General features: G+C 50.6%; 3 protein-coding genes across 3 annotated transcripts; 2 read left to right on the forward strand and 1 right to left on the reverse strand.

The window, feature by feature from the left end:
* Positions 1-10: 10 nt before the first annotated feature.
* Positions 11-3,443, reverse strand: N7529_008114 (DNA-dependent ATPase RAD26; the record flags this gene model as incomplete). The annotated part of the gene is made up of 3 exons (XM_057243641.1): positions 11-3,179; positions 3,230-3,303; positions 3,357-3,443. 3 exons carry the CDS (start codon positions 3,441-3,443, stop codon positions 11-13), a joined length of 3,330 nt encoding a protein of 1,109 aa, XP_057095179.1.
* A 1,356-nt stretch (positions 3,444-4,799) lies between these two features.
* On the forward strand, positions 4,800-7,832 carry N7529_008115 (putative protein kinase Yak1; the record flags this gene model as incomplete). The annotated part of the gene is made up of 8 exons (XM_057243642.1): positions 4,800-5,343; positions 5,408-5,676; positions 5,732-5,931; positions 5,997-6,156; positions 6,208-6,467; positions 6,519-6,638; positions 6,687-7,045; positions 7,093-7,832. The coding sequence occupies 8 exons, from the start codon at positions 4,800-4,802 to the stop codon at positions 7,830-7,832; spliced, it is 2,652 nt and encodes an 883-aa protein (XP_057095180.1).
* Positions 7,833-9,251: 1,419 nt separating this feature from the next.
* Positions 9,252-11,926, forward strand: nip1 (translation initiation factor eIF3 core subunit c; the record flags this gene model as incomplete). Its single annotated transcript, XM_057243643.1, has 3 exons — positions 9,252-9,585; positions 9,674-11,169; positions 11,219-11,926. 3 exons carry the CDS (start codon positions 9,252-9,254, stop codon positions 11,924-11,926), a joined length of 2,538 nt encoding a protein of 845 aa, XP_057095181.1.
* Positions 11,927-12,258: the final 332 nt, after the last annotated feature.

The following is a 12,258-nucleotide window of genomic DNA, read 5'->3' on the forward strand; positions in this document are numbered from 1 at the left end:
TGCTCAAAATTCATCTTCCCCGAGCATTGCTATCTTTAGCAAACTCAGGTTTGAGAGTCCAAAGTCCCCGACCATCACGACCACGAGTGAGGGTGGCAACCTTCTTCAGCATCTCCTGGAACTCGGCCACACGCTGAGCATTGTTACAGTAATGGGTGAAGTGATCCACAATCATCTTGGTGACAGTGGGCCCACGTCGAGAAGCGAGGTAATCACGGATCAGAGGCATAAAGTCTTTGCCACGGGGCATGCGCGTCGATGAAGATGAAGAGCTGGTATCTGCGGGCGCAGCAGCAGGATTCAGTCTTTCCAACAGGGAGCTGGATGAAGGTCCTGCTCCCCTGGGTCGGGCGGAACTACCTCCGTTCTGAGGGCGGCCACCCATACCGAACTGTCCGGTCCAAGTGGGGAGTCCGATTGGAAGGGTGCGAGCCGTTTGTTCGGCTTTTCGGAGTTCCTCCGCAGCTTCGTTGGCGATACGGCGTGCTTCGGCCTCGATGAGTTTGGGGTCTGCGCGAATGACTCGCTTGCCGTTGACAATTTGATCGTGCTCGAGGGCGGAGTGCACGCCCGAACGGGCGAAGATTCCATGCATGATGCGGTCCTCGGAGGTTTTGGCGTTCTTGTCTTCTTCTTCTGTGTTCTTGAATTCTTCCACCTTTGCGACACCCTGGAGTTCATTGATGTCTTCTTCCTTGGGTTTCACGGCAGATTTACCCTTCTTGTCACCGGAGTCTTTGGACTCTTCCTGGTAAGTGACTTCGGCGTTTTTGAAAAGCTTGGTTGTCTCTAGTTCCTTGTCGTCATCTTCTTCAAGCGTGAACAGATCGTAGAGATCGCTCAGCTGGAAACCTTCGCGTTGATGAGGATCGCGAGTGATCTTGTTGGTCAAGAATTGCTTGAAGATCTGTCGATGGTAGATCTTCTCTTCAATGGTACCCTTGGTCATCAGGCGGAAGATGGTAACATCCCGCTTTTGACCCAGTCTCCAAGCACGCTCACGCGCCTGCAAGTCGGTCGACGGATTCCAATCGGGATCGTAGATAATGACACGGTCAGCACCTGTCAAGTTCACTCCAATTCCACCCACACGCGTGGTGAGCAAAAAGACATGGAGGTCGGGATCATTGTTGAATTCGTCAACCATGGACTGGCGCTCCTTGATTGGAGTAGTGCCATCCATCCGACGGTAATTGAAACCACCTAGCGTCCCAAGGAATTTTTCAATGATGTCCAGCGTCAGACGGCCCTGTGAAAAGAGCAGGGTTTTGTGGCCGGTATCTCTCCAGACCTCAAGCAGTTCTTTCAACACCTGCATCTTGCCGGACCTTGAGCTATCACCATAGTCTGAGTCGTGAGACCGCAGAGTGTGGTCTCCCAAGTCTGGATGGTTGCAGATCTTGCGCAAAATATCAATTCCATATAACGAGTTCCTCTTACCCCTGACAATGGAGGCCATATCATCGGAGTTTAAAAATCTTTTGTAGATGCTTCGCTGGAGTTGGGTCAATTTGCAGAAAATGACCTGTTCGCTTTTCTGCGGCAAGTCGGATGTCACATCGGCTTTGAACCGTTGGAGAAGGTATGGACTGATGGCATCTTTGAGAGTTTCCGCGCATTTCGCAGCTGTCTGTACTTGGAGATTGGATGCAGATGCATACCCACCCTGGCGGATGGGATTCTCAAATTGGTTCTTGAATGTGACCAAATTGCCAAGACGCATTGGGAAAACGAAGTCAAATAAGGACCATAGGTCGACCAGACTATTCTGCATGGGAGTTCCAGAGAGGATGATGCGGTGGGGAGTACGGAGTTCCTTGCAACTGAAAGTGATACCAGCGTCTGGGTTGCGAATTTTGTGGCCCTCATCGAGGATAGCACAGTCCCAGTCGACATCAACCAGAGTGTCTGCATAAGATTGAAGCCCAGAGTAAGTAGTTACGAGAATATGCCCTTCCTCGATGACTCGTTTGATGATTTTCTTCGCTGCCTTCTGGCCAGCAGATAGGTGCCGAGAGCCATAGCTGCCCATCATTTCTGATGTGAGCGCATTCTCTCGACTACTTTCTTTGCCAAGGTTTATCATTCCGCTGCCGGACGAATGTAGGATTGAGACCCGGAAGGCTGGCCACCAGCGATGGAACTCATTCACCCATTGCTTCATGAGAGTTGCAGGGCAAACTATGATGGCCGGCTTGGTGAGTTTCTGGCTGTGATGCAATGATGCAAGATATGCGATTGCTTGGATTGTTTTCCCTAGTCCCATCTCATCGCCGATGATACCGCCAACGGATTGTTGGTGCAACTCCCAAAGCCATTGGACACCGGTCTTCTGATAAGGGAAGAGAAAGCGACTGATGTCTCCAGGAACACGCAAGCCATTGTCAAGTTCCATGGCTGGTTCAGTAGGATGAGGCTTGAGCCACTCCTCTTGTTCAGGCGAATCGTCTTCGATGGAATAATTCTCAGCGTTCTTTCTAGCAGTGCTTCGACGACTGATCCACTCCTGGAGTCGAGCCTGATAAACAGTCTCGTTGCCATCATCAACTCCGCTCAGATCCTCGAGTTGGTTCTTCACTTTTCCCTTGACCGGTTTGCGCTTACGACTTGACTTGGTGTCAGGCAGAGTATCAGGCATGAACTCTTCATCTTCCGATGTAACGTGACCCTCATCGGAGGCTACATAGCTCGCAGAGGAGTCAGCCCCTGGAGAGCTGGGGCGATCCAGTTTTCTTCGTTTGGGTGGCGCAACTGTTTCGAAGTCAAGGTCTGGACGGGCAAGATCGCGATGGGAGACAGCCGGCAGATTCTTGGCTCGTTCGCGCTCTTCAGCTTCATTCTGCTGATCTTCGGTATCGATAAGGGCATCTTGAAGGTTAGCGAGGGGCCCGTCTCTGGAACCCTCGTTCATCAATGCAAACGGGGTGATCTTGCCGGTTCGGAGAAGATAGTCGCGGCGAGACTCATTTGGCAAACGCCCCGACCCATGCGGTGCGGTTGCATTATCCTGTGATTGACGTCGTGCATCAATGCGGTCTTGTATCTCCTTCAGGTCCTTCCCCAAATCCGCCTTGCGCATTTCCAACCTTTTCAGCTCAGTCTCTTGTCTATGGCGAGTGGCGGCCCCGACGGGCTGTCCAAGGCGCCGATGCACCTTGGTGATCTCCGAGCCGACCCGTCTGAAATCATGATTAGCGAGTTTATCAGATCTGAGGGTGTGGATTCTTACTCCCGCTCCACAAGGGCTTTCTCTAGCCGCTTGATGTCATTTTCCTCCGCCTTTTCGGCCAGAGCCTTATCGGCCTAACAATAGATATGAGAAAAGCCCGAGTTTAATAATCCAGGGTAATGCATACCTGCCGAGTGATGTCTCTTTCGAGGTCATCTTGGTTTCGCACATCGGCCTGTAGGCCGCGCAGGCGAGTCGCCTCTTCGGTAGCCATGGTTGCCTTCAAGTATGAATGGTATGCAGTGAGGTTAAGTGAGAGTCTAAGGTGATATGTGTATCACAAGTGAAGACATTGTGAATTTGCGTACAAATTACAACAGACAAAGGCAACGATCGAAGTTAGGATGAACAGTCATTGACAGAATAGGACTAGCTCAAATCTTTTTATCGGAGGCAATGGCATTATATTACTAATCTTGTTCGCCGCCAGCCCTGTAAGTACACCGCCATTGATGACTGATCAATTTGCGCCCGGGCCAAGGCTCCTACAATTGTTCAATTAGTTTCTGTGTACTCCGTATTCCGTATGAAGTACCCATTGTTATGATTCGAGTCATTATGAAATCTACTGGATTCCACTGTTAATTACTTTTGTCCTTTATTCTACATATGTAATTGAATGAGTCAAATTCATGCATTTGGAAATTTGGAAATTCGTACATAATCCCAATGTGCATCTTATTGAGAATCGATGACGTCGCAGAAAACAACCTGTATACGAGATCAGAAAATGTGAGGCTTGAAAGTATTACAGGATTAAAGATATTTATAAAACTCCTACAAGTTGTGGAGGAAAAATACATAATACGGAGTGTAGAGGGTTCAATATGGTATTGGGCTTGACAGTTGGGTATGCAACGGAAGTCGATCATAAGAAGTCACGTCGCCAAGGAGACCACAATCCAAAGTCGAGGAACTTCGATATTATATATATTTTTATTATGATATTATTATGATTAAATCTATTTGTATACCTGATAGGTTGTATACGCCCTCTTATTTTTTTTTTATATAGAAAAAAGAAGTAGTATGCACAATACCATATTGTGGTACATCTATGGAGTTATTAATGTAGCTATAGTCAACTTGGACGAAATCAAGTAGATTTGAGAAAGTTCACCTCCACTACAACTTTCCCCTCTCCTTCTCTTCTTCATCTTCATCTATTTTGACCTCTTGTGCGTTCTCGAACCTGGTCTAATTACTCCTTTGTTGATGCTCTCCTTGTCGTTGGTTTCCCGTTTGTATCGGGTCCCAACTCAGTTCTTCTGAGGCCGAGCACTTCCCACCCCCCCCAGCCGCCAGCCGCCTACGTCTACTGCGTCGCAACCAAATTGCGACCGCCCCTCCCCTGCGAAACTTGTCTTCACCAACAATTCCTTAAATGATGAAGTGCAATATCGCGCTCTAAACGTCAATTCACTTCTTTCTTTGTCCTGTTCTTCGAATTGCGTTTGGGCTTCCCCCACCTGCGGTCGCGTTACCATCATCCCCGCTGGCATCCCACGGACCCTGATCGTAGTGTTCGAGGACACTTGACATTTGTTTGCACCAAGAGAAGGTTTCCACAATGGATCCTGGTTGGCAGCCATACCAGGACCCTTTAATGGGTCATCCGCAGTTCAATACTGGGTTGGCGTCTCATCCTCAGCAAGTACCCTCGAAATACGGTCAGACACAACCATCACCCCCCGTTGGATACACGTATGAGACCTTTCAAACACCCGGTACCACATCCAAAGCTCCTTCAGTTGGCACCAACTCGAAGACTGTTTCCATGGCTTCGTCGCCCGCCGCCACACCACGTACCCGGGATTATGTCACCGACGCGGATACCACCATGGAGGAGGCCGACCCGTACAACCGGGCAAAGTACCCGTCGAGGCCAAATCACACTCGCGCTTCATCACAATTTTTGAATCAGGCAGAAGAGTCATCGGCTGCTCGCAGGTACTCGCCGGCGAACGTTGTTTCGCCGCCGATGTCATATCCCACTAGTCCTGGTAAGTCCCAGGGCTCGTATGGATTCCCATCCGCACCCCAGAGTGCTTCACGGCGGTCGCCCTCCAAGCCGGAATATGCATCACCACCCCAGGGATATCAATCGCCGCCATGTGAGCTTGAAACCGGTCACTGCATCTAATCTCTCTGTATTTTGCTAACATAACATAACACCAGCCAATCGCGCTCCTAGGCTACCTCCCCTCCAATCCGGTGATCTCAGCCCAGACCAGTACTACCCTCCCTCCGCCTCTTCGCACATGAGTCCCGGATTTGGGGAGTCGCGATCGCCGCGCTCCGGTTCCTTGCCATCTCAGCCACCTCTCGTACCCGGTCGTGGTCCTGTACCAAAGTTTCAGAAGATTCAGTCCGTGCAAGAGCTGCAGCCACGTATGAATATCCAACCCGCATATCGGCGTGCTAATCCTGAAGGTGGATTCATCAGTGTGAGTGCTCAGACTACCCCACCGGTATCGTAATGACTTGTACTAACTCTTTCAGCCGCTTCAATCGCTGACAACCCACCTTCCCGCCACCTATCGAATCTGCAACCCCGGATTTAACTACGAGTCCTCGAGGAACCCCAGACGTGTGTTGACAAAGCCAAGCAAGGGAGTCAAGAATGATGGGTATGACAACGAAGATAGCGACTATATCCTCTATGTCAACGATATCCTTGGAAGTGAAGAAGCCGGTCATAAGTACGCACCTTATCTCCCATGGATGGTAGATTCCTGGACTGACAAAAACTTCTTTTCAAATATAGGAATCGATACCTTATTCTCGATGTTTTAGGCCAAGGTACTTTCGGTCAAGTCGTGAAATGCCAGAACTTGAAAACAGGAGAGGTAGTGGCTGTCAAGGTCATCAAGAACAAGACAGCTTATTTCAACCAGAGTATGATGGAGGTCTCTGTGCTAGATTTGGTATTTTTTCTCCCAATTTTGGTCGGTTGAACGTCTGCTGATGCCCCACAGTTGAACAGCAAGTATGACAAGAACGACGATCACCATTTGCTTCGCCTGAAAGACACATTCATTCACCGTCAGCATCTGTGTCTTGCTTTCGAATTGCTTAGTGTCAACCTCTACGAGCTCATTAAGCAAAACCAGTTCCGTGGACTCAGTACCACCCTCGTCCGCGTGTTTGCTCAACAGTTGTTGAATGCTCTGAGCTTGTTGAACAAGGCGCATCTGATCCATTGTGATCTGAAGCCAGAGAACATTCTCTTGAAAAAGTCAGTGGTTCTTCTCTTAGCTGCCCATGCTCTTTGCTAACACTTCCCTAGCCTCGAGAGCCCTATTATCAAGGTCATTGATTTTGGCTCCGCCTGTGATGAACGACAAACGGTCTACACCTACATTCAGTCAAGATTTTATCGATCCCCTGAAGTACTATTGGGCTTGCCGTATGTGCTCCCGCCTTCCTTGCCATGTTCTCGCTGACTTTCCTTAAGCTACTCATCCGCCATTGACATGTGGTCACTTGGCTGCATTGTCGTGGAACTGTTCCTTGGTTTGCCTTTGTTCCCAGGATCTTCCGAATACAATCAAGTTTGTCGAATTGTCGAGATGCTCGGCATCCCACCAACATGGATGCTTGAGATGGGCAAGCAGTCGGGTGAGTTCTTCGAAAAGACGCAAGACGAGTTTGGGAGAAAGACATACCGTCTCAAGAGCTTGGAGCAGTATTCAAGAGAGCACAACACCAAGGAACAGCCAAGCAAGAAGTACTTCTCTGCCTCGACATTGGAGGAAATCATCCGAAGCTACCCGATGCCTCGGAAGAACATGAAGCAACCAGAGGTTGAGCGAGGTATGTTGGGTCTCCATCCACCTTGGAACCTAGCTAATAATAACTAGAGCTGAACAATCGCATTGCATTCATTGACTTCGTTCGGGGACTCCTATCTATCAACCCCCTCGAGCGCTGGTCACCACAACAGGCCAAGTTGCATCCATTCATCACCCAACAGAAGTTCACTGGTCCCTTCATGCCACCAATGAACCTAAAGTATTCGACCGCCAATAAGCCCGCTCCTGGTGTTCAACAGCAACAGCAGGCTGAGGCTGCTAGCAAGCAGAGAGCAGCGCAGGCGGCACATGCGCAAAATGCCTACGCGGCGCAGATGAATCAGTTCCAAACCCCGCCTCAGGCGCAAGCCCCGCCCATGTACAACGGCATGTACCCGCAAGGGGCCCCGCCTCCCCCATACCCTACCCAGCTACCAGGCTACGGTCATCAGATGGGAATGATGCCAGGCAACCAAGTTCCCCCTCAGAGTCTCTACGCACAAGCGACAACGCGCGCAGGTCGCCAGCGGGCATCTACCATGGATCCTAATGGAGGAATCCCAAGTACCATCCAACGAGTTGCTAGTCACCTGGACCCCAACGCACCTATCCGGCTGCAACCCAGCCCTGCATACTACCCTCCTCCTCCCGATGGGTATGTCGATGCCAACGCCAACGCCAACCAGCGTCGCCGTGGAAGCCGAGCAAATAGTGGGAATAGTGGGAACCAACGCAACCGAGATTTCATCCGAACCCTCGAGGACGGTGTGCTGAGTGAAGGATACATGAGTCAGAACCAGTGGCACTAGGAGATCTCAGCTTATGGGTATATCATATGCCCAGGTGTTCCCCATCACTCAAGAGCTGGCAAACATTGTTCCATCCTGACCAATTGTCAATGAGCCCCAGTCTCGTAGCCCGTGGTTTTACTGACCCGCCCCTTGCCAGCCAAGTTATTTTCGCCTGGCCGGCTCTTGTAGGTATGAGTCAACAAAACGACCCTTCGGTGGGTTGGCGCGGTCTGCGATGGTCTTGGACCGCTGATACACGATCTGCATTACTAGTGCTGGATCGATCTGCACTCTCACACTCCGAGTTGTGCCCATCAGTGGCCCCATGCTTCGCGGCAAGAGATCACTCCCCGCATCTTCGTCTGTTTCATTGTTTCATTGCGTTTCTTGCTCTGTTACGATCCCAATTATGTTGTGCTATCTTCTTTTCTTAGGCATATTGCTCTCTTCGGTATATCTGATTGCCTTTTTCATCTTCCTTTCTCTCTTGGCATAGCCTGGATGGTGTATGAAAGAACGATCTCATTTATTTTTTGGTCTCCCTCGTAATCTACCTTTGGCTTAGTTTCAGATTTTGGGGGGGTTGATCCATTGGCCTAAAGTTCGACAGGGTCCTTTTGGCTACCTGCTATGGTGCATGCGGCATGTCCTTTCTAGTTTGGGTATTAATTTGGTCTGTACACAGTAACTAGTAGATTTGAGTGAAATAGCAAATGGAACATGTATGAATTCAAGGGATTAATATCAATTTCCCTTTTTTGGATGAGACCACACTCTAGGCCATCCCTTAGGTTTGGATAAAACAAATCCTGTATGTACATATTTATGGATAGGCCTATAACACATGTGGACATTCTACGGCCCCGGGGAGTAGAGTATTTATCTATAAAGGCTAAACTTTCCATATAAACCAAAAACTCACATCTCACTTAGGCAGTATATAACTAATTGGATTTGCGTTATAGGTAGTTAGTTGCAATTTTGATGTCGCCCAGAACTGTTTCATTAAAAACTAATTTCTTCTGATTTAATCATTAGTTTTGCTCTCTTCTAGATACCTAAATCCCAGCTATTTGTACTCAACTTGCCCTTGATGCCTGATCAGTCAGGCCACAGTTTCAATCCCTTAGTGCATGAAGATCAAGGTAGCAGTCTATGCATGTAAAGAAGTCTGAAAATGGATTGCGCTATCTCGTTTGGCATTCCTCAGCTATCAAAATAACCAAAACCAGTCTTGTCTAAAGAAGTAAGAGGACGAAGAATTTATAGTCAATGTTCTTTGTTATAGACACTAGTCCTAATTGGGTTTAGTCAGCCCCTCGCTTAAATTTCGTGTGTGGCTCTCAACTGCGGGAACTTCAACTTTGTGTCGCCGACGACCTGACTTTTCAGCTTTTGGATCGCCATTTCCTATTACCGAAACCGCAATCCGCAAATATGGCGTCGCGTTTCTTCTACGGCTCCGGCAGCGACAGCGACAGCTCGTCTGATGAGGAGGAGGAGGTTTACCGCTCCGGCTCAGACAGCGAGGAATCTTCCGAGGAGGGGTCTTCCTCAGAATCTGAATCCGAGTCCGAAGTCGAGGATGGCAAGGAAAAACGCTCCGGTGCCTCCAGGTTCATGCACGGGAGCGACAGTGATGAGAGTGAGGAGGAGGAGAAGGTCACAGTTGTCAAGTCCGCTAAGGACAAGCGTCTCGAGGGTGTTGAGAGCACCATTCGCCTGATCGACAACGCCCAGAAGATCAACGACTGGGCTGTCATTGCCACTGGTGAGTCTTCATGTGTCTTGAAAGATTGGAAATGCGGCAAATTCCGGGGGATATAGGAACAAGTTGGACTGACGTGATCCATTCGCAGAGTTCGACAACCTCAACCGTCAGATGCTGAAGGTCATCGGCCCGACACCCAAAATCTACATTCAAGCGGTAGCGGACCTCGAAGACTTTACCAACGAGACCGCCATCAAGCAAAAGGCCTCGAACAAGAAGATGAACGCCAGCAACAGCAAGGGCTTCAACGCGGTTAAGCAGAAGATCAAGAAGAACAACAAGGAGTACGCGACTCTGATCGATAAATATCGCGCCGACAAGGATGCCTTCATGGCTGAGGAAGTCGAGGTGAAGGCCGCTCCTGCTCCCGCCCCCAAGCCCACCAGGGTCGAGAAGATCGAGAACTTCGCCGCTGCTGCCGCCGCTGGCGGCGAGGACGATGGATTCGCTACCGTCGGCCGTGGTGGTAAGACACTCCAGTACACCCCGGAGAGCATTCTCAAGCACCTCCGCATTATTGTCGAGTCCCGCGGAAAGAAGAACACCGACCGTGCCGACCAGATCCGCACCATGCAGAAGCTCCTCGAGGTTGCCACCACTCCCTACCAACGCATCCGAACCTACATGACCCTCATCTCCACCCGCTTCGATTTGACCTCCACAACCAACCAGAGCTACATGAGCGCTGAACAATGGAAGGCTGCCTCAGAGGAGTACTCCGCTCTTCTGTCAGTCCTTGAGGACAACCGCCAGTTCGTCGTCAGCGAAAGTGCCGACGAATGGGAGGATGATGAGAAGCAGCCCACTGTTGAAGACGGCGAGATTTTCTACATCCCTGGAAGCTGCATCTCTCTGGTTGAGAGACTCGATGACGACTTGAACCGCAGCCTCCGCGAGATCGATCCCCACACACAAGAGTACATCGATGTGCTCAAGAGCGAGCAGGACCTCTACAACAACCTTGTTCGCTCTCAACTCTATGTTGAGAGCCTCCAGGGCGCAGATAAGAACGGACAGGACTCCATGAACAGAGTTGTCCTCAGACGGTTGGAGCACATCTACTTCAAGCCCGAGGTGGTCATCAGCATCGCTGAGGAATCCAAGGACAAGGCTGTTCCCACAAATTTCAAGTCCGCCGTTACTCTTGGCTCCACAGTCGGAGATATCCAGAGCCTTGTTGCTGCCATTTGCAACTACTTGTTCCAGCACAGCGATGGAATTCCCCGCGCCCGCGCCATGCTCTGCCAGATCTACTTCCTCGCCTTGCACGACCAATACTACAAGTCTCGCGACTTGATGCTCATGTCTCACTTGACTGAGAACATCTCCACCTTCGACGTCAGCACCCAGATTCTGTTTAACCGCACCCTTGTTCAGATTGGTCTCTGTGCCTTCCGTGCTGGTCTCATCTACGAGGCCCAGAACACCCTCGGTGAGATCTGCGGCAGCGGTCGTCAAAAGGAACTTCTCGCCCAGGGTATCATCATGCAGCGCTACTCTACCGTATCCCCCGAGCAGGAGCGCCTGGAACGCCAGCGCCAGCTGCCCTTCCACATGCACATCAACCTCGAGTTGCTCGAGTGTGTGTACCTCACCAGCAGTGCTCTGCTCGAGGTTCCCCCTGATGGCCCAGACCTCCTCTTCCCCCGAGCTGCGCCGCCGCATGATCTCCAAGACCTTCCGCCGCATGTTGGACTACAACGAGCGTCAAGTGTTCACCGGACCCCCCGAGAACACCCGTGACGGTGTGATCGCCGGTGCCAAGGCTCTCGCCGCCGGTGACTGGAAGCTCTCCGCCTCTACCTTCGCTGCGATCAAGATCTGGGACCTCATGCCCCAGCCCGAGAAGATCAAGGCTATGCTGTCTCAGCAGACCCAAGAGGAGGGTCTGCGCACCTACCTCTTCACCTACGCCCCTTACTATGACAGCCTCTCTATCTCCTCCCTGGCCTCCATGTTCGAGCTTGAGGCCAAGAAGATCATCTCCATCATCTCCCGCATGATCTCCCACGAGGAGCTCGCCGCCGCTCTCGACCAGGTCAACGACGCTATCATCTTCCGCAAGGGCGTCGAGCTCTCCCGCCTCCAGTCCCAGATTGTCACCCTGGCCGACAAGTCCACCAGCCTCCTCGAGTCCAACGAAAAGACCCTCGAGCAGCGCACCCAGGGCATGGCCAACGCCTTCCAGCGCGAACACGGTCCCGGTGCCCGTGGTGGCCGCGGCGGCCGCGGCGGTGGTCGTGGTGGTGGCCGTGGAGGTGCTCGCCTGCCTCAGAGCGATCGTCGCCCCGGTGGCCAACAATTCGGTGGTGGTGCATTGGGCGCAGCGATCAAGGCTTAGATTCTGACGTAATGGCATGTTTCTCTTTATTCACTCTTCATGGTTTCTTTTTTGCTCCTGCCCATCCCCTCCCGTGTTAGTACGACCGTTCCTTGTTTTTTTAAGGTCGGAAAAATTGCCCCGTTCTTTCTGCGCTTTTTTGTGATTGATCTACATGATATTCACGTATGGAAATGATCGAGAAAGAATTAAGGTGCATACTGGTTAGAAATTGACGGTTTATGGAATAGATCTTTTCTATCCTTGTAGGTAAATATTTATATGGAGATATTCTGTTCTGCTTTCAAACTTGTGCCTCATAACTACATATGTAACTACTTGTACGACATGCA

The sequence above is a fragment of the Penicillium soppii genome (assembly GCF_028829465.1).
Source record: "Penicillium soppii strain IBT 18220 chromosome Unknown utg000006l, whole genome shotgun sequence".
NCBI lineage: Eukaryota > Fungi > Ascomycota > Eurotiomycetes > Eurotiales > Aspergillaceae > Penicillium > Penicillium soppii.